Source organism: Salmo trutta, chromosome 37 (assembly GCF_901001165.1).
Source record: "Salmo trutta chromosome 37, fSalTru1.1, whole genome shotgun sequence".
NCBI classification, from domain to species: domain Eukaryota; kingdom Metazoa; phylum Chordata; class Actinopteri; order Salmoniformes; family Salmonidae; genus Salmo; species Salmo trutta.
Window position 1 is genome coordinate 30,940,900 of NC_042993.1, and position 27,299 is coordinate 30,968,198.

General features: G+C 42.8%; 1 protein-coding gene across 16 annotated transcripts in view; it reads right to left on the reverse strand.

The window, feature by feature from the left end:
* LOC115177330 (plectin) overlaps nt 1-27,299 on the reverse strand; it is a 191,776-nt gene that overhangs the window by 61,682 nt on the left and 102,795 nt on the right. For 2 of the 16 annotated variants that reach the window (XM_029738016.1, XM_029738014.1), the window contains exon 1: nt 25,493-25,633. The exons of the other annotated variants lie outside the window; for them this stretch is intronic. In XM_029738016.1, coding sequence (XP_029593876.1) covers nt 25,493-25,508 — 16 coding nt within the window. In that variant the 5' untranslated portion in view covers nt 25,509-25,633. Of the gene's footprint in view, nt 1-25,492; nt 25,634-27,299 lie in introns of those variants that run through there. 16 annotated transcript variants of the gene reach the window in all.

The following is a 27,299-nucleotide window of genomic DNA, read 5'->3' on the forward strand; positions in this document are numbered from 1 at the left end:
GGCAGAACTGAAAAATCGTGTGCGAGCAAGGAGGTCTACAAACCTGACTCAGTTACACCAGCTCTGTCAGGAGGAATGGGCCAAAATTCACCCAACTTACTGTGTGAAGCTTGTAGAAGGCTACCCAAAACATTTAACCTAAGTTAAACAATTTAAAGGCAATGCTACCAAATACTAATTGAGTGTATGTAAACTTCTGAACCACTGGGAATGTGATGAAAGAAATAAAAGCTGAAATCATTCTCTCTACTATTATTCTGACATTTCACATTCTTAAAATAAAGTGGTGATCCTAACTGACCTAAGACAGGGAATTTTTACTAGGATTAAATGTCAGGAATTGTGAAAAACTGAGTTTAAATGTATTTGGCTAAGGTGTATGTAAACTTCCGTCTTCAACTGTAGCTACCATTTGGAAGAGGGCGTAAAAGAGCCTGGTTGATTTTCTTTTGTGGCTGGCAGTTGGCATGGACCAATATATCGCAGCAATTGCGAAATCTCCTATATACAATAAGTGGTGGATTCTTAAATTCAGCAGGCAAAGCTGGGTCCGACGATAAAACATGCCAGTGTTTCTTGACCGTATCTCCCACTTTTCGCGAGTTCAAAGTAAATGTAGTTGTGAACATTACAGAGTATTCTTTAGCTCTAGCAGGTCTTTTTTGTAGCAGTTCGTCTCGTGTTTTCCCCAATACCAAATTAAGAGCTTCATCCACACATTGTGGAGAATACCCTCTTCTTTAGAAACCTATTGCGCATCTCCGCTGCTTTTTCTAGATAGTCCTCTGTGGAGTGGCATATACTGTACGGCTCAGTCTGAAAAACAGACTTCTAGGAAGTCCTCTTTTTAATGGCTCAGGGTGGAAGCTGTCCCCCTGTAATAGAGTATTTCTGTCCGTTTCTTTTCTATACAGAGTTGTAAACAGGGTTCCATTTGATTTCTGAATCCACATATCGAGGTCATGAACACATTTAGTGTCCCATTCAATAGTGAATTTGAGATTGGGGTCAACGTCATTGAGTAATGCCATAGAGTCTGACAGCTCTTCTCCCGTTACTCCCCATATGCAAAAAATGTTGTCAATATATCGATACCAATTCAGGACTTTATTCAAAAATTGATTTTCCTTTTCATGATTAACAAAACGTTCATCAAAAAGACCCACATAAAGGTTAGCATAGCTTGGAGCGAATGTGGACCCCATCGATGTTCCATTCGTTTGGAGGTAGTGTTCATCATCAAACCTGAAATAGTCAGCTCCAGAATAAAGTTTGTTGGTGGGTATTCGTTAGTATCTCTGTCTATCAAATAGGAACTAGGGCTGCCAGCCCCCACATATGAGGAATGCTGGTATATAGACTCTCAACATCTAATGTAACCAAAATACAGTCTTCTGTTAAACCCGTTATAGGTGAGACCACAACACGTTAACTGCTACTGATATCTTAAAACAGGTTTTCTGGAACAGTGTGAATCTATGGAATCAAATGTCAATGTGCATGGGGTGGAAAGAAAGCTAGAAAAGAGGTGAAGTGAAAGGAATTTATTCATGGACTACTGCTTATACAGCTGATAGGTTGCTGACTGAGAGCAGGGCATGTGATGAGCTGTTGGAATGTGTCTGCGATCTCCTCTCTGCTGGCTGGTGCATTGGGCCAAAGTCCTAACCTAAATATCCTAACCCACCACACCAAACAAACACACACCCTTACCCCCGCACAGAGAGGATTGGTAGGCCTGCAAGAAGCTGATATGTGACAAATCTGGCCATACAAATCACAATCACGTCATCTGCCACATCACATAAAAAACAAAAAGGTACATCTTGGGTGTAGCTTATTGTATAGAACTTGATAGCTTGTCACTGGATCGTAAATAGCTTGACATACTGGACCGTACAGTATTTTATACCTGAAGGTCAACACTGCCGTGCGGTGGCAAAGGGCTTTCCCATCACAGGTGTGAACACCAATGTTAGGCACTTCTCTTCAGCGGTGTGAAGTTTCCCCTAGGTACAGATCTAGGATCAGCTTCCCCTCCCCCATTCTGAACCCTTACCATTCATGGGGGAAATGCAAAACTGACCTAAGACCAGTGTCAAGGGGCAACTTCACCCTCCTCCATGCATTCGTATTCAGACCCCTTGACTTTTTCCACATTTTGTTATGTTACAGCCTTACTCTAAAATTGATTAAACTGTTTTTCCCCCTCATCAATCTACATACAATACCCCATAATGACAAAGCAAAAACAGGTTTTTAGAAATGTTTGCTAATTTATAAAAAATAAAAAACTGAAATATCACATTTACAAAAGTATTCAGAACCTTTACTCAGTACTTTGTTGAAGCACCTTTGGCAGCGATTACAGCCTCAAGTCTTCTTGGGTATGACGCTACAAGCTTGGCACACTTGTATTTGGGGAGTTTCTCCCATTCTTCTCTGCAGATCCTCTCAAGTTCTGTCAGGTTGGATGGGGAGCGTTGCTGCACAGCTATTTTCAGGTCTCTCCAGAAATGTTAGATCGGGTTCAAGTTCAGGCTCTGGCTGGGCAATTCAAGGACATTCAGACACTTGTCCCGAAGCCACTCCTGTGTTGTCTTGGCTGTATGCTTAGGGTCGTTGTCCTGTTTTAAGGTGAACCTTCGCCCTAGTCTGAGGTCCTGAGCACTCTGGAGCAGATTTTCATCAAGGATCTCTCTGTACTTTGCTCCATTCATCTTTGCCTCGATCCTGACTAGTCACCCAGTCCCTGAAAAACATCCCACAGCATGATGCTGCCACCACCATGCTTCACTGTAGGGATAGTGCCAGGTTTCCTCCAGACATGATGCTTGGCATTCAGGCCAAAGAGTTCAATCTTGGTTTCATCAGACCAGAGAATCTTGTTTCTCATGGTCTGAGAGTCTTTAGGTGCCTTTTGGCAAACTCAAAATCGGGCTGTCATGTGCCTTTTACTGAGGAGTGGCTTCCGTCTGGCCACTCTACCATAAAGAGCTGATTGGTGGAGTGCTGCAGAGATGTTTGTCCTTCTGGAAGGTTCTCCCATCCCAACAGAGGAACTCTAGAGCTCTGTCAGAGTGACCATAGGGTTCTTGGTCACCTCCCTGACCAAAGCCCTTCTCCCCCGACTGCTCAGTTTAGCCGGGCGGTGTAATGGCTGTCGTAGTAATAAAACCAAGGTGCAGCGGAGGATGTGTGTTCATCTTGATATTTAATGAAAAAAGGAGAACACTATACAAAAATAAACCAAAGACTGCATAACAGTCCTGTCAGGAAAAACTCTCAACAGATAACAATCACCCACAAAACCCAAAGGAAAAACAGGCTACTTATGTGTGACTCCCAATCAGCAACAACAAACTACAGCTGTGCCTGATTGGGAGCCACACACGGCCAATCCAAAGAAACCAGCCAACATAGAAAAATGAACATAGAACGCCCACCCAATGTAACACCCTGGCCTAACCAAAATAAATAACAAAAAAACCCTCTCTATGGCCAGGGCGTTACAGGCGGCCAGCTCTGGGAAGAGTTTTGGTGTTTATAAACTACTTCCATTTAAGAAGGATGGCAACCACTGTGTTCTTGGGGACCTTCAATGCTGCGGAAATGTTTACCCTTCCACAGATCTGTGCCCCGACACAATCTTATCTCGGAGCTTTACGGACAATTCCTTCAACCTCATGGCTTGGTTTTTGCTTCGACATGCACTGTCAACTGTGGGACCTTATATAGACAGGTGTGCACCTTTTCAAATCATGTCCAACCAATTGAACATCTCAAGGATGACCAATGGAAACAGGATGCACCTGAGCTCAATTTCGAGTCTCATAGCAAAGGGTCTGAATACTTACAGTATGTAAATAAGATATGTTTTGTATCTTTAATAAATTGCAAAGATTTCTTAAAACCTGTTTTTGCTTTAACATGATGGGTTATTGTGTATAGATTGCTGAGGATTTTTTGATTTGAATCCATTTTAGAATAAGGTTAACGTAACAAAAAGCAGAAAAGGTCAAGGGGTCTGAATATTTCCCGAAGGCACTGTACCAACACCAGGGTGTTAGGTACTTCACACATAACAACACAAAGCCCAGGGGGGCATAACAACGGGAAATGTGGAATGTCACAGGAAGGCCCAAACTGAAAAGAGCAGCCAACGTCAGAGATACCGTGGAAAATCTTACTCATGAAACTGTTTTCGCCAACGACGCTCCAAAGAAAGGATGTATCATTAAGGTCTACACATGCTTATAAACCTGCTCCCTCATTTGCCATCATCTAAACCAGATGGAACGCTTGGCCTTGGCCAACAGGAAGACTGTTGAAAACATGAAGAGATTTTTCTCTCTCTCTCTAAATGACATGCTTGAGGTTCTCTCATTGCTAGAATGGGACAGATTAAAGTAGAGTGTCTTGGGGGTTCTCCTCATGTGTTCCCACACTGACTGGGCTTCACATGTGGACACACTCGGCGGAGTTCCCAACAACCGGATGCATCCAGTTTTCAGGGATAAAGCTACTTCAACCAAGCCAGAAGTGGAAACTCCGCTCAGGCGTTTCTTATACGCCTACTACGTTAGGTTATATGTGGATGATGTGGATGGATCATTCTGGTGGGGGGAAGAGGGAAGAGGGGGAAACCCCCTGGATCCACCCCTCTAATTTGTATGCCCAATGTTTCATTTCAAGGTTCGTGTATATTCAAAGAACTTAGAGACTCTACAAAGCCAAACTTTGTCAGATGTTTGTCCGATGTCAAAATGAGTCAGCATCCCACACTCTCAGTTGTGTATTCATCTCCATACTAAATAGAAAAGAATATGCCCGCAAGCCTATGCATCTGTAGAAAGTCCCAGATGAAAACGCCAAACACGTCTATATCACTGTGAATCCTCTGAACAGTTCCCATAATACTATGTCCTTGTTTCTGAAAGATCTATCAAATTGGGTTGACGGAAATTGTGATTTTTATCCAAAATCAACAGTGGTACAGTATTTGTTTTCCATTTCAAATAGCTTCTCATGGTACTCAACCCTACTCACTCCGCTATCTCAACTCAGCAGAGATAAGCATCACAGTCATAATCAACCAGGGTCGTGTTCATGAGTCACAAAACAGACTGAAACATGGAGTGACCTTCAAAACTTATCCAATAAGAAAGGTTTGTTTCCATTTTCCATTGCAAAACCTCTGGAGAGGTAGGCCTACTCCTGCAGCGATAGAAAAGTGTCCCCTGCAGACATTCTAACCCAGTGTTCAAGGGGAGAGGAATGGAGAACCATCCAAAGTTAACAGAAGACAACATAAGATAATCACAACACTATTCCGGCCACACCCTTTCTGTTTGAACTCGTTCACAACTGTAAACGGTCACATAAATGCAATGCTATTGCCTGTCCCTTCAAAGTTGGAATGTCAAAGCCACTATGCTCTACATATGAGCATTTGTACAGTATATGGCTCATGTCAAGTTCATCTGTAGAAATCATCAGGTCAAGCATCGTTGACTGAGACAATCGGTCTTGTAGTCACAGGGAGCATTAGAAAAACAGAGATTAAACAGAACAGAAATCCGCCATCATGATTTAGAAAGTCTTGAGCTCATGGAGAGAGAAAAGGTGAGAAGAGCGGAGGAAGAGGAGGGTAGTGTTAACGCCCCTCATTCCAGAGAAGGGAACAGCCTCACCCCTCCCTTAGAGGGACAACCACCTCCCTCAGGATACCTAGCGCTCACTGACTCTCTCCCTCCCACTGTCCTGTCGCTCCAGCCCAATGCAAGTGGGAGCGTGTACTCGGAATGTTAATAAAATAAAACCAAGAGGAACAAGTGGGATACACCTTGTTCCTGACTGTGTGTGTGTGTGTGTGTGTGTGTGTGTGTGTGTGTGTGTGTGTGTGTGTGTGTGTGTGTGTGCGTGTGTGTGAGCACAGCCAGTTTGGGTCAGCTGTGTCTCACAAAGAAATAGAAATCAAAGGAACTACAGCACAGCGTACCTTTGAAATATTCATAAAGATCAACAGACATATTGTTCAGTCTTTGTTGCACTTTTTCTGCCTGTATAACAGGACATGAGGGGATTGCCGCCGCAGCTATGGAATGACTCACTCGCTGTCCGACATTATCTTCACAGATCTAAATCCCTGTAGCAGGGATTTTTCCAGTACGAAAAAAAAAAAGGATGAAATGTATGCATTCACTACTGTAAGTCGCTCTGGATAAGAGCGTCTGCTAAATGACTAAAATGTCAAATGTAATAGTCAGAATTAGATTAAAAGATAAAGCTGTAAGCCCAATTTAACTCCGACTCAACACGGAATGGATTAGCCCTGACAGCTGAGGTTAAAAATGGCTAATTAGTCTACCGCTCCTGGAGCCATGGTGGAAAGCCCCAGATCTGTGAATTAACGCTCACTCTCATGGACTGTCCTTGAGTAAACTTACACAAAGAGAAAAGTGAGTCTGTTTAATCAAGGTGTAGGTACGGTACCTGTACAATACAACACCCAGTCTATTGGAGATGGTATCATACTACACCAGCCGATGCACTCATTACAAACAATACTTTAGACTGAGGGCAACAGACGCTTTATTTAAAGTCTGCAAAAATGGAAATTACATATTGCTACTGAGAATACCTGTCAAAACATCACTCTCACTTCATTCCCTATCCCTTCAAAAAACATTATTACTGGTTTCCATATTTGATGAACATAAGCGGAGGGCTGAATCGAGAACTATCTGACCGACGGTACATTTGAATGTGGAAAAAGGGGAACCTGAGAGGGGTTGCTGTGGCAACATCTCCAAACATACGGTAGCTTTTTGCGCCTGTGGCTGGGTCATTTTACTTATATTACTCATGGCTATATTTTTAGACGGGGAGCTGTGTCTTCCATGATTGACTAACTTCAGAGAGAAAGGAAAACAGTGGTTCTCCTCTGGAGGGAGAAAAGAATAGAAAGTTCACGGAGTGAACACTAGATGGCAACAAAGCACAATGAGGACAGAGTGACTTTTCCTGGCCTTGTTATTACTTGCTATACTTTTTTTTCTTCTGTTGCCATGATCTAACCAGGATAAACTCTGGGCTCCATATCAGTAAGTTATAGTCAAGTTACATGGTGAGAAGAAAAACTCCTGGATCTAGTTATTATGAAAAATGAACAATAAAAAAAACAGAGTAATGAGAACTTGCCAATCCTGCACACAGTAGACATTTCAAATCACACAAAAAGAAATGTATGAAAAAGCAAATATAATGATGGTGCTATTCAGACCCTCTCAGAGTGCATTTATGGAAGGGGATACACAGCTAGACTCCATACCCACTGAATACTCTAAAACTGGTTTATAGATAGTTACATGGAACTGGAAGTGTTTCTTAAGACACTACTCGTCATCAGTGTCTCTAAAACAGTAATAGTTATAATAGCTGAATGACACCCTTGATCCTAACTGTCGGGACATTGCTTAATCCAGTCAGGGTGAGTCATCCACAGAGCACTATCCCTACCCAATTAAACCCCTCCTCCCTCAGTCACTCAATCTGCATATTACCCAGCTGCCATGTCACACCCAGAGTGCAATAACAACCTGTGAACTGTATTACAGAGGAATAACAAGTGCATTATTATTTGTAATCGTATATACTGGAGTAGTTATTAATTACTATAGACTAATACTAAACTGTTAACAGTTCGACCCGTAGGCAGTTCCCATGCATAGAGAACAAATAGCTGGTCGCCTAATTCATGTGTATATCCGTGTGGGATTCTGAGTCAAGAAGACCCACCCCATTGGAAAGGCTTGCCAAAGCCCATGATGGTAGTCATTTGTGAATTGAGTGAGAGCTGGGGAGCAAGAGCTCCTTCAGTGTTCTACTTTAAACACATATGGAAGTGAGTTGGACATGAGACAGCTGGAGGCAATCAGCAAAACATCCGCCATTATATAACTGGAATCCAGGACCAGTTTAACTGTAACACTAAAAAGAGACAGCTAATCAAGTCTCGTACGCTTTCTCCCCCATTCACAAAATCTCACATGCTACTAATATGCATCATGTATTTATTTGAGAACTATACCATACGTTCTGAATCCATTCAGTTGCCCGAGATTTAAATGGTCATTCATTGAAAGGAAGAGTAGCCTAATTAACAACACACTTGAGGTATCAACATTTTCACTTGTAAATGGAAACTATCAAGTGAAAATAATACATCATGTTGTAGGGCCCTGTGTTTTGCTCTATCATGTTACATACCTGGTTTTTAACCCTTTTTATTTTGATGGTCCAGCACCATCCTTAGACAATTGTTAACATTTTTGGTGTAATTCTCATTTCTGGATTAAATCTTGCTATGTCAAATGATTGCGCAAAACACAGGGCCCTATAACATATATTAAACTTCAATTAGAAACTTCAACTATTACCAGTAACTACATTTGTATAAGATGTGATCATATTTACTACTGTAGGAGTACAACCAGCGTGGGGAACGCCTACTTTGCTTAACCCTTCCCCATGTCAGTATTTATATTTCTGCCACTCACCTACACAACACATTTTGCTGTACAAAATATCTGCTTCTTTCTTCATAGCTCATCTCGGGCAGGTGATCTTCCCGTTCATAAACTATTCCCAGGTGAAAGAACGAAATTGCTCCAGTTGGAACTTCGGGGCTTCCCTGCGTCGCTATAACTCCAGAGTTCTCAAGATGCGCTCACCGACCTTCCGGAACGCAAGAATGCAAACACACTCGCTTTTTCATGGTGCGACAGTCGATGGAGAGAAAAAAATGCTTTCTAATGGATGGGTGAAAGTTTCACTTTCACAACAGCTATGCCCATCTCATTTGGGTCCTTTTATTTCCCAGAGGTATATGGACTTGTACTCTGTTCCATATCAATTGATATATACATATATAGGCCTATCTATTCAATATAGAAGTAAAATGTTAAAAAAATTAATTAAAAAAAGATGAAATGTTACACTTTGTTAGAAATTATTTTAATATTCTTGGGATAAAGTTAAATTACAATTGCAATATTTGTGTGAGAATGAAAGCAAATATTTGATCAGTTAATTTGATATTCGGTGGGAAATATAACGTGTGAAATACATAGTTTAATTATTTCACTTTGTGTGTGTACACATGCCTTTGAGAACCTTCCTTAGTGTTGTGGTTTATGAAGTGTGTTATCTGGGCTCTTTGGCAGTTTTAACAGTGGCCTGGGGTGATACAGGTCTTATAATGTGAAATTATAATGATAAAAGCTGTCATCAGGTTACCTATGAGGCTCCCTCGGTACTGCATTCCACCTTGGAACTCACAGTACTTCAAGTCTACAACCCTTCTACCCCTGTAGGGCTGAATTCTCATTATGAAAGTAAAAGGGGAAAAAGCAGACTACTTTCTCCTTTTCTAACAGGACTGTAATTAAACAATGAATGACTGTCTACATGGGTTGAGCGACACCAACACCACCGTCGTCAGTCAAAGGAAGGGAGGCAGGGGGCTAATTTACGACAGGTCACAACTGACCTGATCCTAGGTCAGATTAAAGAGTGGGCAGATGGCCTGAATATGAGACTTCTCTTACAGATGACTGACCTCTGCTCCACAAACATACAACTGCACTTGTCTTCAGGCACTAAGGACTGGTTTCCCACACCCATACTAAAAAGCATATGGTCAACGGAGAGTCTTAATTGAAAGTGATTTTTGGCCCATGGATAGGCTTAATCTGGGTCCGGGAAACTGGACCTAGTATTCTAACTTCTAACCTTTAAGCAATATTATGTGACCCGTTTCAGGAAGCTAGGCATATGTTGCTACTTCACAGGAGAGGCATTTGCACATAAACACATTTTTTTTTAAATCAAAATGCGTCTTTTGGCAGAAATGCCTTCTAACAAATTTGTATGCCATCTGTAAATAGGAATACAATTGTTAAAATTTCCACGGAAAAAGCTGAGATGATGGATGAGATGGACATGCCGAGAGATGAGTTCGGATTGTTCTGCCATGTAGCATGCTTTTGTCTATAACATGAGCTGCTCAGTATGTGTAGATAATCCTTTCTACTGAGGCTGTTTTGAAAGATATAACGTTAGCCACGGAGAACTGCAAAAGTGTTGCTACTGCTCTCAACAACATTGCTGCCAAAATTTTGCAGGCGCTAATGACAAAGATCAGTGGGAAAAAGTTGTGATGGACTACTTTCTGAACATGGTCAGTGTGAACCGGAGTGACTTGACACAATGTGGGTCAAACAAGATCCAAACAAAACAGAGTTAAAAGGGGTTCCAGTCTGCCGTGAAGCCTTCATCTATGTATACGGGTAAGAGTCTAGCTACATTTTCAGATATTATACGTTTCTAATTTTGTCAGAAAGTCGTTTTCATTGTAAGTTAAAGCATACTGTTATCTAGCTAGCGAACAATAGCTTGCTGGATCGCTAGCTAACGTCACGTGTATGATCTGTGTAGTAATATTATTAGCATCTCAGAAAGCTATTTGCATTGCTAGTTAGCGGTACCCCCTGTATATAGCCTCGCTACCCTTATTTTATTGTTGCTCTTTAAATATTAGTTCTTTTTCTATTTTCTTCTTTTTAACTTTTTTATTTTGGTTATTTTTTACTTCAGTTTATTTGAGTAAATACTTAAACACTTATTTTTCTTAAAACTGCACTGTTGGTTAAGGGATTGTAAGTAAGCATTTCACTGTAAGGTCTACACCTGTTGTATTCGGCGCATGTGACAAATAACATTTGATTTGATTTGATTTAGTTGTAGCCTAATGTTAGCTAGCTAGCTCATATTGAACCTAGTTGGTTAGTTTTAGCTACCTGCAGATTCATACTACAGCATTTCATGCATGGTGGCTAGCTATGACAATCTGTTTGCATTGCTAGTCGTATGGGTTAGGATTATGGTTCATTGTTTAGCTGGCTAGCTACATGTCTAAACAAAATACTTCACTTCGCCAGAAAATTACATGACTCATCAAGTTAGCCAGGTGTGTCTGGAGGTGATTAAGGCCATCTATTGTATTACATGAACATGTGAACATGTCTAAACAATAGTGACCCATCCACAGCTAGATATGGCTGGGAGGTGGTTATATTATTTCCTTTCACAGGACCCATACATTTAGAGAAGTGTGTCTGGGTAAGTATCATCTAATAATTAGAAATATTTATAAAATCTTTTTATCCGGACACTATTTTTGATATTGCTGCTATGCAAATATGCAAGTAACCATTTCACTGTACAGTTTTCACCTTCTATATCCTGTGCATGTGACAAATAAATGTACATTTTATTTGATAGAGTGTGTGTTTACCAGAGACGAACAACATGACCTGCACCAAAGTCAGATTAGGATATAGGCCAAGGACTAGATAAAGTGTATTTTTACCTGGAGTTTTCCCTTATTGTAGTCTACTATACGTTCACCACTTTTAGTCTTGGAATCTTTGGTTGTTTAACCTTACTCACTCTGTTTAGCACATGGCCTCACATGTGAATCCTTAAATATATGGGTGGGGCTAAGGCTTAAGAGGGTGTGCACTATGCTGAATAGGTGTAGACAAAGAAGAGCTCTCCCCAACTTTCAAAGTAGAATTACTTTCCCATTGTTCCCCAACTGCAGTACATTATATACCATTTTGTAGCTCTGAGTCCCTACTTTAAAAAACACAATTGCAAATGTTGCATCATAAGACCGAATCGAGGTGGTCGGTCACATATCCAAATCGAATTCTAATTCCTAATTCTATGATCCTACTAACCAATTCATTTCCCGCAGTACAAACAAAAAACTAAAAGAGAGATATTCTGGGCGGCAGGTAGGCTAGCGGTTAAGAGTGTTGGGCCAGTAACCAAAAGGTTGCTGGTTTGAATCCCAGAGCCGACTAGGTGAAAATAAGAGTGTCTGCTTAACGACTGAAATGTAAATGGTAATACTAAAGCATCACCATTGTGTCATGAATAACCAGCCTCAACAGACAACAACTGATAACATTGTTACATCCATTTAGCAAGTAAACCGTTAAAAAGGCTATGGCTTTATTATTCACACAGATGAAGAGGTGTGTGTGTGCGTGCATGTCTAAAGGGTTAAGCGGGTGTTTAAGTGTGAATGTACTGTACAATCGGGATTCATCAGGTCTTTCTTCTCAACCAGATCAGCCAATTTAAGGATGAGAAAGACTCGGATATCACATTGTCAAGAGAGAAGAGTAATTTGTATTTGATTTGCATCAGGCTTTACAAAGAGGGGGCTTTGAACATCATAGGTAGTCACGATGATGGTAACCTAAGAGGTGAAGTGAAGGGCTGTTAGAATAGGTCAATTTAAATACAAATCCCATTTAATCCCACACTCATTGAACTACATACAATAAAAAGCCAACATTAATTTCCCCATAAAAATAAACTGAATGGAGAGAAAACCCTATGAGGAACGTTCTGGAATAAGTGTCAGAGCTCAGACGATCACTGCCAGATTCTACCCACAGGGGGATCTCCAACCCTCGCATGTCTATCAATGAGCGTAGCCACATAGTGGTTCATTAGGTACACCCATATACTACCGGGTAGTACCCCCTTTGCTTCCAGAACAGCTTGAATTCGATGGGGTATTCTATGAGGTACCGGAAAACGTTCCACAGGGATGTTGATCCATGCTGACACGATGGCATCACGCAGTTGCTGCAGATTGGATGGCGGTACATTCGTGCTGCCAACAGCCCGTTCCATCTCATCCCAAAGGTGTTCTATTGGGTTGAGGTCAGGGGACTGACCAGGACACTCAAGTAAACTGAACTCACTGTCATGTTCCAAGTGATGTTTCTCCACTCCTCAATTGTCCAGTGTTGGTGATCGCGTGTCCACTGGAGCCACTTCTTGTTTTTAGCTGATAGGAGTGGAACCCGGTGTGGTCGTCTGCTGCAATAGCCCATCCGTGACAAGGACCGACGAGTTGTGTGTTCCGAGATGCCATTCTGCACACCACTGTTGTACTGCGCTGTTACTTGTTTGTTTGTGACCCGCCTGTTAGCTTGCACAATTCTTGCCATTCTCCTTCGATCGCTCTAATCAACGAGCTGTTTTCGACCACAGGACTACGACTGACTGGATGTTTTTTGTTCGTTTGTCGCATCATTATTGCGTGAAAAGCCCAGGAGGGCGACCGTTTCTGAGACACTGGATCTGGCGTGCCTGGCACTGACAATCACACCACACTGAAAGTCACTTGTTTTTCCCATTCCAACGTGTATACACAGAAAAATCACTAGCGTTTACTGCTGATGGGTATTGAGTGAAACGGAGAGATTTGGGAAGGTTTAGGAATGTGCCATGAGGAGAGATAAAAGTATGGCTTTCCAATGCCTCGCAAAGAAGAGCACCTATTGGTAGATGGGTAAAAAATAAATAATATGCAGACATTGAATATCCCTTTGAGCATGGTGAAGTTATTAATAACACTTTGGATAGTGGATCAATACACCCAGTCACTACAAAGGTACAGACGTCCTTCTTAACTCAGTTTCCAGAAAGGAAGTAAACCGCTCAGGGATTTCACCATGAGGCCAATGGTGACTTTAAAACAATTACAGAGTTTAATGGCTGTGATAGGAGAAAACTGAGGATAGATCAACATTGACAAAATAAGGAATTCTGTACAGAAACATAAATCCTGTTTGCCTCAAGGCACTAAAGTAATAATGCAAAAAATGCGGCAAAGCAATTAACTTTTTTTCCTGAATACAAAATGTTATCTTTGTGGCAAATCCAATACAACACATTACTGAGTCCATTCTCTGTATTTTCAAGCATAGTGGTGGCTGCATCATGCTATGGATATGCTTGTCATCATTAAGGATTAGGGAGTTTTTCAGGATAAAAAAAAGGAATGGCCCTAAGCACAGGCAAAAACCTAGAGGACAACCTGGTTCAGTCTGCTTTCCAACAGACACTGGGAGATGAATTCACCTTTCAGCAGGACAACAACCTAAAACACAAGGCCAAATATACACTGGAGCTGCTTAACAAGAAGACAGTGAATGTTCCTGGGTGGCCGAGTTACAGTTCTGGCTTAAATCGTCTTGAAAATCTATGGCAAGACTTGAAAATGGTTGTCTAGCAATGATTAACAACCAATTTGACAGAGCTTGAAGAATTTTGAAAATAATTAACGGGCAAATATTAAACAATCCTGGTGTGCAAATCTCTTAGAGACTTACCCAGAAATACTGACAGCTGTAATCACTGCCAAGATGTAAGTACTGACTCAGGGGTGTGAATACTTATGTAAATTAGATATCTCTGTGTTTCATTTTAAATACATCTGTAAAAATTGTCATTATGGGGTGTTGTGTGTAGATGGGTTAGAGAAAAAAGAAAATATGAATCCGTTTTGAATTCAGGCTGTAACACAACAAAATGTGGAATAAGTCCATGGGTTTGAATACTTTCTGAAGGCACTGTATGTTGTAAATGGAAGCTTCCATTTCTGTATCATTAAATGTTGCATACTGTAGTTTTTTCCAGTATAAGCTTTTATGTTGTTTGAGGACAACAAACCTGTACTCTTTAATGGCCATGAACATTCAATGTAACCAGTACTCTTCAAATATATATATATATTTTTTATTATTATATAATTTTCCTTGTTTCAGGTCAACATCATAAGCAAATTGTACATATATTTTAATTCCAATAGAAACAAGGTAACATAAAACATAACCAACAAACACCAAAACAAAAACATACACAAGCAATAAGAATTATACATTCCCTTTCAGTTCTCTGCTCTTAATTTGTATTTCCCTCATTAATTGCTTTAACATGACTATTTTGTATTTTCTTTACATACCATAAAATAATTTAACTGTCGCAAAATGTGTAGCTGTAGTGTGTAAAATAACCCTAAAAGAGTATAGAGGCCTATACAGCAAGATATTCATTTTATACAAGAAAGAGACCAGGGTCCAGTTGACCAATAAATTCATAGAATTTTTATATTGACACGTCTTCAGGTATCTGGGAAGATTAGGGGGAAGGGAGAGTCAAAAGGGGTCCCATATTGTATAGAAATCACCTTCCTTGTTCCTAAATATAGCACTCATTTTCACACTTTAAAGATCTCACGGTAACACTGATTTATTGTTGGTGGCTAGTCTTTAATCCGGTTAAGGAAAATGCATTTGCAGGCCACAAAGAGTCATTTTTGAAAAAAAGCCATCGGTCCATTCTTATAGGACATATTAACATGCTCCACAGCTCCGTTTTGAAATTTTTCCACGAAAAATTTTATTCATGCGCAAGTCCAAAAAAGATGGCCATGCGTGCCTTTTTCCTTCTTATACTTACAACAGGTGTCAGAGAATTCTACTTTAATTTATAACACATAATTGGAGTCCTATGAACCGCTTGCATAATCTTGTATGGGGTCTTGCACCTTGTTGCAAGTGAACAGTTGTCTTGTGTGTTGAGGTCTTTCAGCTTTCAACAGGAGATTGTCCACTGGGGGTAACCAGTATTCTTTAGTGGGCAGTCCCATAGCTTTGATAAGGGTTTTAGGGCTTCACAGATAATGGGAGATACTTCTCCTAGATTAAATATCACTTAGAAAGAACTTCTCGGGATAAAACAGAATGATGCTTATGTATACTAACTAGGGTGTGCTGTTGAGAAATCCCCTGATGAGGGCAGTGAGGTATAAATAAACTCTTAGCCTAGGACCGGATGTGTTTCCATGGTCCCAGAGCAACTCATAAATACAGCCTCAATGACTGGCACTCATGAGGTCCACATGAGGTCTGTGCGTTGTTCCTCTGTGTTTTGGCAGGGTCAATTGCTCTGCCCTCTCCCCTCCTCTCAGAGGACACTGAACAGCATCCAAAGTCAACAATCTGAACCAAACTACACGTCTGATGTATAACTCTGCTCCCCATGTGCCCCCTGTTGCATATGTCCACTGTTTAGCTTGAAATTCTGGAACTTTGTGTTATGAATACCGTACCACACCAACACAGTGTTGGTGTTAGGGGGATATGTGTTATTTCGTACACACTCATGGTTCCTGGAATGATAAAAAGCACACAAGTGAATCAAATTGAATCCCTCCCTCCTGGCCGGAATGTCGGTAGCAGCCTCCAGAGTAGGTGTGGGAGTTGTGATTGTTTCCAGGAAACACTGTGGAGCTTTCCTCCACACCAGAAACTCAGTGCCAAGCCACTCACCCCAGTCCTTCTATAGCATCAGCCTATAACAGAATTATGAGTGTTTGTGTCATCCCTTGGACAACAGAGAATGATTTGTGTGTGTACAAATGTAAGAAAATATCAATTCTAATGAAAATATAGCAACTCTTGAATTACTGTAAAAGTAGGGGAAACAGATAGGGCAGATGGCGCCGACAGGTAGGGCAGCCGTGCTTCTAGTTCCTAGGTAACTTTTCAGTATTTTGTTTTTTATGTGTTATTTCTTACATTATTAGCCCAAATTTGTTTTTGTGTTATTACATACAGCTGGAAAGAACTAGAGAGGACTTCAGACCAACTCAGGAGGCGCGCACACCACCCACTGCTTCCGAGTATATTACTCGCTAATGTTCAGTCTCTGGATAATAAAGTTGACGAGCTCAGGGCGAGGATTTCCTTCCAGAGAGACATCAGGGATTGGTATATACTCTGTTTCACGGAAACATGGCTCTCTCGGGATATACTGTCTGAGTCAGTACAGCCAGTTGGCTTCTCAGTTCATCGCTCAGACAGGAATAAATATCTCTCTGGGAAGAAGAAGGGCGGGGGTGTATGTTTCAAGATGAACTACTACATGGTGTGATTGTGATAACATACAAGAACTCAAGTCCTATTGTTCACCCGACCGAGAAAACATCATAATCAAATGCTGATCGTATTACCTCCCAAGAGAATTCTATTCGGTTATAGTCACAGCCGTGTATATTCCCCCTCAAGCCGATACCACGACGGCCCTCAAAGAACTTGAATGGACTTTATGCAAACTGGAAACCACATATCCTGAGGCCGCATTTATTGTAGCTGCCGAAGTTCTATCAACATACTGACAGCCGTACTCACGCTACTAAAACACTCAACCACTGCTCCAACTTCTGGGATGGCTACAAGGCACTCCCCCGCCCTCCCTTCGGCAAATCTGATCACGACTCCATTTTGCTCCTCCCTTCCTACATGCAGGAACTCAAACAGATAGTACCCGTGCTAAGGACTATTCAACGCTGGTCTGACCAATCGGAATCCACGTTTCAAGATTGTTTTGATCACACGGACTGGGATACGTTCCGGGTAGCCTACAAGAATAACATTGACGAATACACTGATACGATGACTGAGTTTATCAGGAAGTGTATAGCAGATGTTGTACCCACTGTGGGTATTAAAACCTACCCTAACCAGAAATCGTGGATAGATGGCAGCATTCGCGCAAACTGAAAGCGCAAACAATCGCATTTAATCATGGCATTCCGTCCATAAGGCAATCAAACAGGTAAAATGTTAGTAGAGAGACAAAGTGGAGTTGCAATTCAATGGCTCAGACACGAGACGTATGTGGCAGAGTCTACAGACAATCACGGACTACAAAGGGAAAACCAGCCACGTCGGAGACACTGACATCTTGCTTCCGAACAAGCTTAATACCTTCATCGCCCGCTTTGAGGATAACACAGTGCCACCGACACGGCCCGCTACTAAGGACTGTGGGCTCTCCTCCGTGGGCGAGGTGAGTAAGACATTTAAGCGTGTTAACCCTCGCAAGGCTGCCAGCTCAGAGCATGCGCAGACCAGCTGGCTGGAGTGTTTACGGACATATTCAATCTCTCCCTATCCCAGTCTGCTGTCCCCAATTGCTTCAAGATGTCCACCATTGTTCCTGTACCCAAGAAAGCAAAGGTAACTGAACTAAATGACGATCACCCCGTAGCACTCAACTTCTGTCATCATGAAGTGCTTTGAGAAACTAGTCAAGGATCATATCACCTCTACCTTACCTGACACCCTAGACCCTCTTCAATTTGCCTACCGCCCCAATAGATCCACAGACGACGCAATCGCCATCGCACTGCACACTGCCCTAGCCCATCTGGACAAAAGGAATACATATGTAAGAATGCTGTTCATTGACTATAGCTTAGCATTCAACACCATAGTACCCTCCTAGCTCATCATTAAGCTTGAGGCCCTGGGTCTGAACCCCGCCCTGTGCAACTGGGTCCTGGACATCCTGACGGGCCACCCCCAAGTGGTGAAGGTAGGAAACAACACCTCCACTTCGCTGATCCTCAACACTGGGGCCCCACAAGGGTGCGTGCTCAGCCCCCTCCTGTACTCCCTGTTCACCCATGACTGCGTGGCCACGCACCCTGTATCCACATCGACGGGACAGCAGTGGAGAAGGTGGAAAGCTTCAAGTTCTTCGGCATACACATCACTGACAAACTGAAACGGTCCACCCACACAGACAGTGTGGTGAATAACAGCGCCTCTTCAAACTCAGGAGGATAAAGAAAGTTGTCTTGGCACCTAAAACCCTCAAACTTTTACAAACGCACAATTGAAGGCATCCTGTCGTGCTGTATCACCGCCTGGTACGGCAACTGCACCACCCACAACCGCAGGGCTCTCCAGAGGGTACCCAACGCATCCACATGGGCAAACTACCTGCTCTCCAGGACACCTACAGCACCCGATGTCACAGGAAGGCCAAAAGAATTATCAAGGACAACAACCACCCGAGCCACTGCCTGTTCACTGCTATCATCCAGAAGGCGAGGTCAGTACAGGTGCATCAAAGCTGGGACCGAGAGACTGAAAAACAGCTTCTATCTCAAGGTCATCAGACTGCTGAATAGCCATCACTAGCACATTAGAGGCTGCTGCCCTATATACATAGACTTGAAATAACTGGCCACTTTAATAATGGAACACTAGTCACTTTAATAATGTTGACATAGTTTGCATTACTCATCTCAAATGTATATACTGTATTACATTACATTATATTCTACTGTATCTTAGTCTATGCCACTCTGACGTTGCTCGTCCCAAAATGTATATGTTCTTAATTCCATTCCTTTACTTTAGATTTGTGTGTATTGTGTCTATTGTTGTGAAATTGTTAGATATCGCGTGTTAGATATCACTGCACTGTTGGAGCTAGAGACACAAGCATTTCACCACAGCCACAACAACATCTGCTAAAACACATGTTTGTGACCAATAACCATTTGATTTGATTATCTTTGTTGTATTTCCAATCTCTATATCTATCTCCATGAGAAAGGATTGCCATAAGCCTGGATTAAACTGTGAACCACCTGTAAAACATGTTCTGCCTGAGAACTAGACAGATGAAGCCAGTGTGTGCCAATTATGCAAAACACTTCAAACGTTCCATCAACTGTCTGGGAAACACCCTCTCAAAACTAACCAGCCTCCGAACATCGCACACCTACTAGATACACACTATGCATAATAGGTGTAGAAAGAAAGAAAAATCCTTAAAAAAAAAAAGGTAGAACTTCCATGAACAACAGTTTAAATATTTGCATGACCCCCCTAAGGAACAATTTGCTAGGTATGGTTGCCTGGGGCGATGGTAAACAAGCACAAATGGAAAGGTTAAAGTTCAGAGAGAGAACGAAAGGTGATGCACCTTGTACGCGAAAGAGAGTTTTAATGGTTTTACTTAGCCACGCCCACTTACAATGACACTGACCCTGTATATAGCTTCCTCTCTTATTTCTCATGTTTCTTTACTATACACTATATATATATATTTGTTCAGATTATTTATTATTATTTATTATTTGTTGTGATGTTTTTATGTTGATTGCTGCACTGTTAGGTGGAGCTTGCAGGTTGGGCATTTCACTGTACTTTAAACTTGAACTTTAAAATTAAACTGGAACAAGGTCAGGTCAGCAAATGATAGCCTCTTCCCGTTCCAGTGGGATCGTATTCATTACCTGTTTCAGTCCGTTTGGTGCCAAATGAATGTGACCCAGTACAACAGAGCCAAACTACCGCTCCAATACAGAAGCAGGGGTGTTGGCCACTGTATAATATACCTGCTATTATAAACTGGGTGGTTTGAGCCATGAATTCTGATTGGCTGAAAGCTATGGTATATCAGACAGTATACCACAGGTATAACAAAATGCTTAGTTTTACGTTGGTAACCAGTTTAATAGCAATAAGCCTCCTCTTTGGTTTGTGATATATAGCCAATATACCGTGAGTAAAGGTATGTGATCCTCACTACTCTCATCATCCCTCTGTATATTAAGGATGGGATCCACCTAATGAGGCATTGAGAGGTGTTGGGGGACAGAACTGTCATCATGCAGGCGGCTTCCAGTGACAGAGGACAGTTGGAGACCAGATACCCTTGATAACACCTGGTCACTGTCACTGCACAGGAAGAGCATCAATCACCAAGAGTACCCCCATCTACTTAACCCTTTCTCTGATGAGACTTCTTCCCGCTGCATTCCCCCAGCTACTTAACCCTTTTACTTCCTCCCGCTGCATTCCCCCAGCTACTTAACCCTTTTACTTCCTCCCGCTGCATCCCCCCAGCTACTTAACCCTTTTACTTCCTCCCGCTGCATCCCCCCAGCTACTTAACCCTTTTACTTCCTCCCGCTGCATTCCCCCAGCTACTTAACCCTTTTACTTCCTCCCGCTGCATCCCCCCAGCTACTTAACCCTTTACTTCCTCCCGCTGCATTCCCCCAGCTACTTAACCCTTTTACTTCCTCCCGCTGCATTCCCCCAGCTACTTAACCCTTTTACTTCCTCCCGCTGCATTCCCGCAGCTACTTAACCATTTTACTTCCTCCCGCTGCATTCCCCCAGCTACTTAACCCTTTTACTTCCTCCCGCTGCATCCCCCCAGCTACTTAACCCTTTTACTTCCTCCCGCTGCATCCCCCCAGCTACTTAACCCTTTTACTTCCTCCCGCTGCATTCCCCCCAGCTACTTAACCCTTTTACTTCCTCCCGCTGCATTCCCCCCAGCTACTTAACCCTTTTACTTCCTCCCGCTGCATCCCCCCAGCTACTTAACCCTTTTACTTCCTCCCGCTGCATTCCCCCAGCTACTTAACCCTTTTACTTCCTCCCGCTGCATTCCCCCAGCTACTTAACCCTTTTACTTCCTCCCGCTGCATCCCCCCAGCTACTTAACCCTTTTACTTCCTCCCGCTGCATTCCCCCAGCTACTTAACCCTTTTACTTCCTCCCGCTGCATTCCCGCAGCTACTTAACCCTTTTACTTCCTCCCGCTGCATTCCCCCAGCTACTTAACCCTTTTACTTCCTCCCGCTGCATTCCCCCCAGCTACTTAACCCTTTTACTTCCTCCGCTGCATTCCCCCAGCTACTTAACCCTTTTACTTCCTCCCGCTGCATTCCCCCAGCTACTTAACCCTTTTACTTCCTCCCGCTGCATTCCCCCAGCTACTTAACCCTTTTACTTCCTCCCGCTGCATTCCCCCCAGCTACTTAACCCTTTTACTTCCTCCCGCTGCATTCCCCCAGCTACTTAACCCTTTTACTTCCTCCCGCTGCATTCCCCCCAGCTACTTAACCCTTTTACTTCCTCCCGCTGCATTCCCCCCAGCTACTTAACCCTTTTACTTCCTCCCGCTGCATTCCCCCCAGCTACTTAACCCTTTTACTTCCTCCCGCTGCATTCCCCCAGCTACTTAACCCTTTTACTTCCTCCCGCTGCATTCCCCCCAGCTACTTAACCCTTTTACTTCCTCCCGCTGCATTCCCCCAGCTACTTAACTGTTGATGATGCTTCTCTGCTGTGTTCCACTTGATGCATGCGTGTGTGTGTGTGTGTGTGTGTGTGTGTGTGTGTGTGTTCACAACATACATGACATAGTGGATGTTATTCTACCTAGACGCCAGGTCATGATATTATTGTGGATTGTTTTTTTCTCTGTAGGAGCCCAACATTGATGCTCTTCCTGTTCAGTGACAATCACTTAGAGTAGCCCCCAGCTAATTAGACCTTTATCAACTCTGAAGGGTTAAACAGAACATTATCATTTTGGGTGTAGTGGATGTTATTCTAGCTAATCCCTAGCTCATATTCTAGCAGCCTGACATGTAAACAACATTTAACATTTAGTTACACAGAACCCTTCATGCATTCAACCTACAGACTGTGTCACTCCGTATGACATTACCCATCACAGATCTGATGTTGATTCAGACTAGCACCTTGAAGACATCAAAGTGTTCCTTGTTGAATGGCTGGCCCACCTATGGATTTCTACATCTCTCTGTAACGCTATCTGTCTGTCCGTAGGGTGGGGACATCACTGCCCTGTCTCCAACCTGACTGGTGCATTAAACCATGACCCTAGTAACTGTGCTTAACCCCACCTAAAAGGATACAAGGCAACTTTCAACTCCCACAGGTGGGCACATACACACACACCAGGTCGACACCGACGCTGACAGGCATAGCCTTATCCATGACTGAAACAGGTTTGTTCACACCTGACAGCCCCTCATCAACCTACCTTACAACAATAAGCGTAGCTAAGTCTCGCTGGAGTGGAGGTGGGGTGGTCAGGCGGAGCGCCTCAAGCTTTCTCAGTGTTGTGGCTTGTCACGATGGCTCTGGTGGGTCTAACGGGTCACAGGAAAACCTGCACCACGATACCAGGTGATGGGCTTCCCATGTCACCATGCACTTACTGTGTAATGAGAGCTAAGCCCTTTGCTGCTGCTGCGGTAAGGTCACTTCAATCACGTACCGGGTGCTCACGTGGTATCAGCACGGAAAGACCCCGCAACCTTCATGGCTTGCCACGGGTTATGCCCTCCGACCACAGAGGTCAAGCATGAAAGGGACTACCTTACATGCAACCTTTTCGTAAAGGCGAAGCTGGTGTAAGCATGCAGGCTGAAATTAGCATGTTGTAAGCCAATTCAATCACAGCAAATCAAATCAATGTTGGAAGTACTGGAAGGCACTTATGACCCTCATATTCATTTCAATCTGAATCTAACGGATAAATGGTCTGTTCTGTGCTAACGCCAAGATGAAAATGTGATAATAATATAATATTGTAAATACTGTAGCTACTATTTATTCAGAGAGGCTTGATAGATTTGCAATTCATCAATTTGTGATATAAGTAATGACCTTTCAAACCTTGGACACGGATTCAGATCCAAAGAATAACAACTACAGTGATATTAACAGATCAACTGCACCCCCCCATGCCTCTCTTACCACATGCCACGACTGCTAACATGACTAGGATAGTAGCCAGCATTTAGAGGGTTAACTTCCAACACAAGAGGGCTGAAGAGAGTAAAGCAAGAACGAGAGAGAGACAGAATTACTGTAGGAAGAGAGAGGGCTGGTGAGACAGAGAAGTAGAGGAAAAAGGAGACCTGCTGAATGGTACAGCCGGCTACTCTATGACTTTGACTCTCCTTTACTTAAGGTTAGTGTGTCTTCTTAGTGGGAGATTACGATTGAAAAGCCCTTTCCCCTTTTCTCCCTATCTCCTGAAGTTCTCTTACCTTGCCTCCTCAGTCTCGTCAAGCGCCAGACTGCGATCAGGGTCACTATGTGCCCCAAAACCACCAGGGCGGGGAACATGGATCCTGGGGGGCTCGCCACAGCCAGCATTAGGATAGAGATAAGCCCAGGACAACTTTGGCAGCACTGACAGACAGGTGGCAGGGCATGGAGTGGGAGGGGAGTGGGGCCATGTGGGTGTGTCAGAGGAGAAGAGAGGTGGGAGGGTGGTTTAAAAAAATAAAGACAGACAGTTTCAACCTTTCCTGGCCAACACAGTGAACCCCTAGCTATCTCTCACTCGCTGCTACGCCCTCGCTCATCTAGGCTTCTCTCTGTTTACAACTCTCTCTCTCTCTCTTTCTCTTCTCTTCCTCTCCCTACATTCTGAACGTATGTTCCTATAATGTATATGTCTGTTCTGTAATAACCAGGGCACCCTCTGTGTGTTTACAGTGTCTGCTTTCACTGCAAAGGGCTGTCTAAACTAAAGTGTATCTAGTCACACTGGGCAATTAACTAGACTCTGTTCATGAAACATACAGACACACACACGCAGTCAAAAAAAGGCAAGATAGACTTCAAATGAAGGAACGGTTCGAAAAAACGACCACCGTAAAATGATGTCAAAAAATCCTATTGTCCCTCTTGAAACAATCTGATAATACGGTTAGAATTGAAGTGAACGATAACAGTAGGTGGAAGTTTACGTTGAGAGTATTGTGTTCTTAGCACGTTGAATTGAACCCCCTCTCTGACTCATTCCATCCTAGAGTATCAATGTTCATTTTGTTCCGCTTTTCTCTCTCTCACTGCTGCCTAATCGCTCCCATATGTTCCCCAATGAATGCCCCCCTTCTTTTCCAACCTCTACACATACAGTACATTGTAGTTCAACTGAACAAGGATTTAGTTCTACAGTATTTCGCAAGGAAGTAGGTGATGCAAATCCCTTTGTTAGGTCAATTACAGCGGGACTGGCTGGTCTGGAAGTGTTATCTAAAAAGGTCCTGTCACGGAGCGATCCCAAAAGGAGAAAGCCCAGCCCGAAGGAAGAACGGTAATCAAAGTAAGGCCAGTCATCCCAGGGTAAAGGTCTCGCTGTGATTTCAACATCTAACAACGGCATGTTTACCATGCCAGCCCATCAATCACGCCTTCACACCAGTATCACCTCCATCTTGCAAAAAAAATGTCCTTCGAGAATAAGAGTGAACTAAGCGCAGACAATTTAAAAGAGTCACCAAATAATCCTGCCTTCTAAATCTCTATGAAAGAAACAGATAGACTACCAGTTAACTTGCTTACATACAACAACAACAATCCCAAATGGCCTGGCGACACTGGTGGCTTGAGCAAGGCTTGTGCAAGACACGAAAACAGGTGTAGGCCTTATATATATTTTTTTCAATCAGCTTTTCAGTATTCACAAATAGCCCAAACAGACACAGAGGAGTTCCAAATGGAGCAACACTATCCTTCTAGCCAGTCACAACACTCTTTTTCTGGACGCACGTCTGTCCAACTCAGAGGACTACACAGTCCCATCCGGGTGGCTTTTTTTTTTTTTTTTTTAAACAGCCATCAGACATGATTTGCAATTCAAGTCTGCCATAGTGCCAACAGGTTTAAATATGGAACAGAATCCCTACTTCGGTAGCTGAAGGTTGCGGTTAAGCGGCCGTGAGTGTGTGTACGTGTGTGTGTGGTGAATGTGCGTCTGTGTGTGGTACGGATGTGCGTTTCCACCCCCCCTCTCAGCAACACAACAACATTTCACACACCGCGTTTGCCAAAAACACACAGACGGACAGCCGACAGAGAGACAGATGGACATTGACCACAACAACAGTCACCCCAGTCGGTTGACCTACCAGGTATGATCTTCATCTATGTTGTCAGGAAAAGAGAGAGGAAGAGGAAGTAGGAGGAACAGAGAGAGCCGAATCAGGGAAATGAGGGGAAAGAGGAGGACTCCTGTTTGTTTGCGCTCCGCTGCCCCGTTTCTCCACCTTCTTAATTTTGACAGCCCCGTGCCTGCTGCTAGGATTTGTCAGCCTGCTCTCTAGTGGCCTCACAATTAGAAGGGGAGCGAGGGGAACCGACAGGGCTGGGGGGGGGGGGCAGGGACATGGAGGGGGAAGGAGGGGAGGTGAGTGGGAGGCAAGGGGCGGTATTGAAGCTTACTGTGGGGCTATAAATACCAGACAGGGACAGATGATCACACCATCACAGTTTAGAAGCTGATGGAACCACCCTGGCGGCCATTTTTTGCTGCTACTACGCCAGGCTACTTCCCTTCTCAGATGAGATCTTTATTCAGTGAGATTATGTCACAGGTTTCAGCCAGGCCAGGAAAGAGACCTGACCCATTTAAGAGGAATCTGATGACGTATACAGTTTGCCTGAGCACATACTGTACCTACATACATGAAGTAAGTCCATCAGCTAACACTGTCATCAAATAGCCTACTATATTGCCATCATCTAATACCACTACGGTCAGTTAAGCTTTCTGCCAAAAGCCTATCATCTATGTGACATGAAGACACAAGTGAAAAATCAACAGGTGAAGCAGGACAAGTGGTTCTCAATTAAGCACCGTGTCAATTACAATGTACTCTAACATAAACCTGATTTCTCATATCCAGAACTGGAACTAATCTGGCTCGGGCTGGCTTGGTGGTCTTCTTTGTCACTTCTTTGGAATGTCAAACTTAACGGTCTAAATGCCAGTGAACACACTCCTGTTTAGTGAGAGATAGATTGGCATGACCTAATCACCAAGCCTCTCGAACTAATGATCCCCTGTTGCTTTGTTGCTTTTGCAATGTATAACATTAGCTAAATATAGCATTTTGTTTTTTAAATTGGTGGCTATGTATCTAAGTGTGCTTGTGGCATTGTGAATTACAGTACTGACAATGTATGTTCCATTCGCAACAATACCATACCTACTTTCTGAGACAGTTTTTCTTTGGTCCCCTGTGTTTGAGGATGAAATAGGCCTTTCTAAAACCACTATTATGTGTTCAATGTTAACATCCACATCCAGTTTCGACCAAGCCATAAAGGGGCCCCACGTATATGTTCTATATATATGTATATGTACATGTTCTATATATCTAGTGAAGAAAGCTCAGCTATTCTCTCTAAACCATGGAGTCCCTCTCTGCTCTAGTTAATGTTCCATCTAGACTCAGAGAACGTCAGGCGGGTAGCTGCTGAAAAACACACTGTTACAATTTGGGAGGTTCGTGTTGAAGGTCAAATGGTTCTGAGACCGTTGAAAAGAGTAGAGAAACCCTATAGTATTTTGTATATGGGTCAGTGTTGTGGGAGTGGGTTTGTATGTGTGAGCGTGCATGTGGGCATGTGTGTGTACACGTCACAAAATCAACATTTACTTTTTAGAATCCATTCCCTTCCCTCCTCTCAACACCCAGGGGAGGATAGTCATACCGGAGCCACATACAGTGCCTTCAGAAATGATTCATACCCGTTCACTTACAGTATTCAACATTTTGTTGTGTTACAGCCTGAATTCAACATTGATTTCTCACCCATCTACACACAACACCCCATAATGACAAAGTGAAAAGATGTTTTTATATATTTTTGAAAATATATTGAAAATGAAATACAGATATATCTCATTTATATAAATATTCACATCCCTGA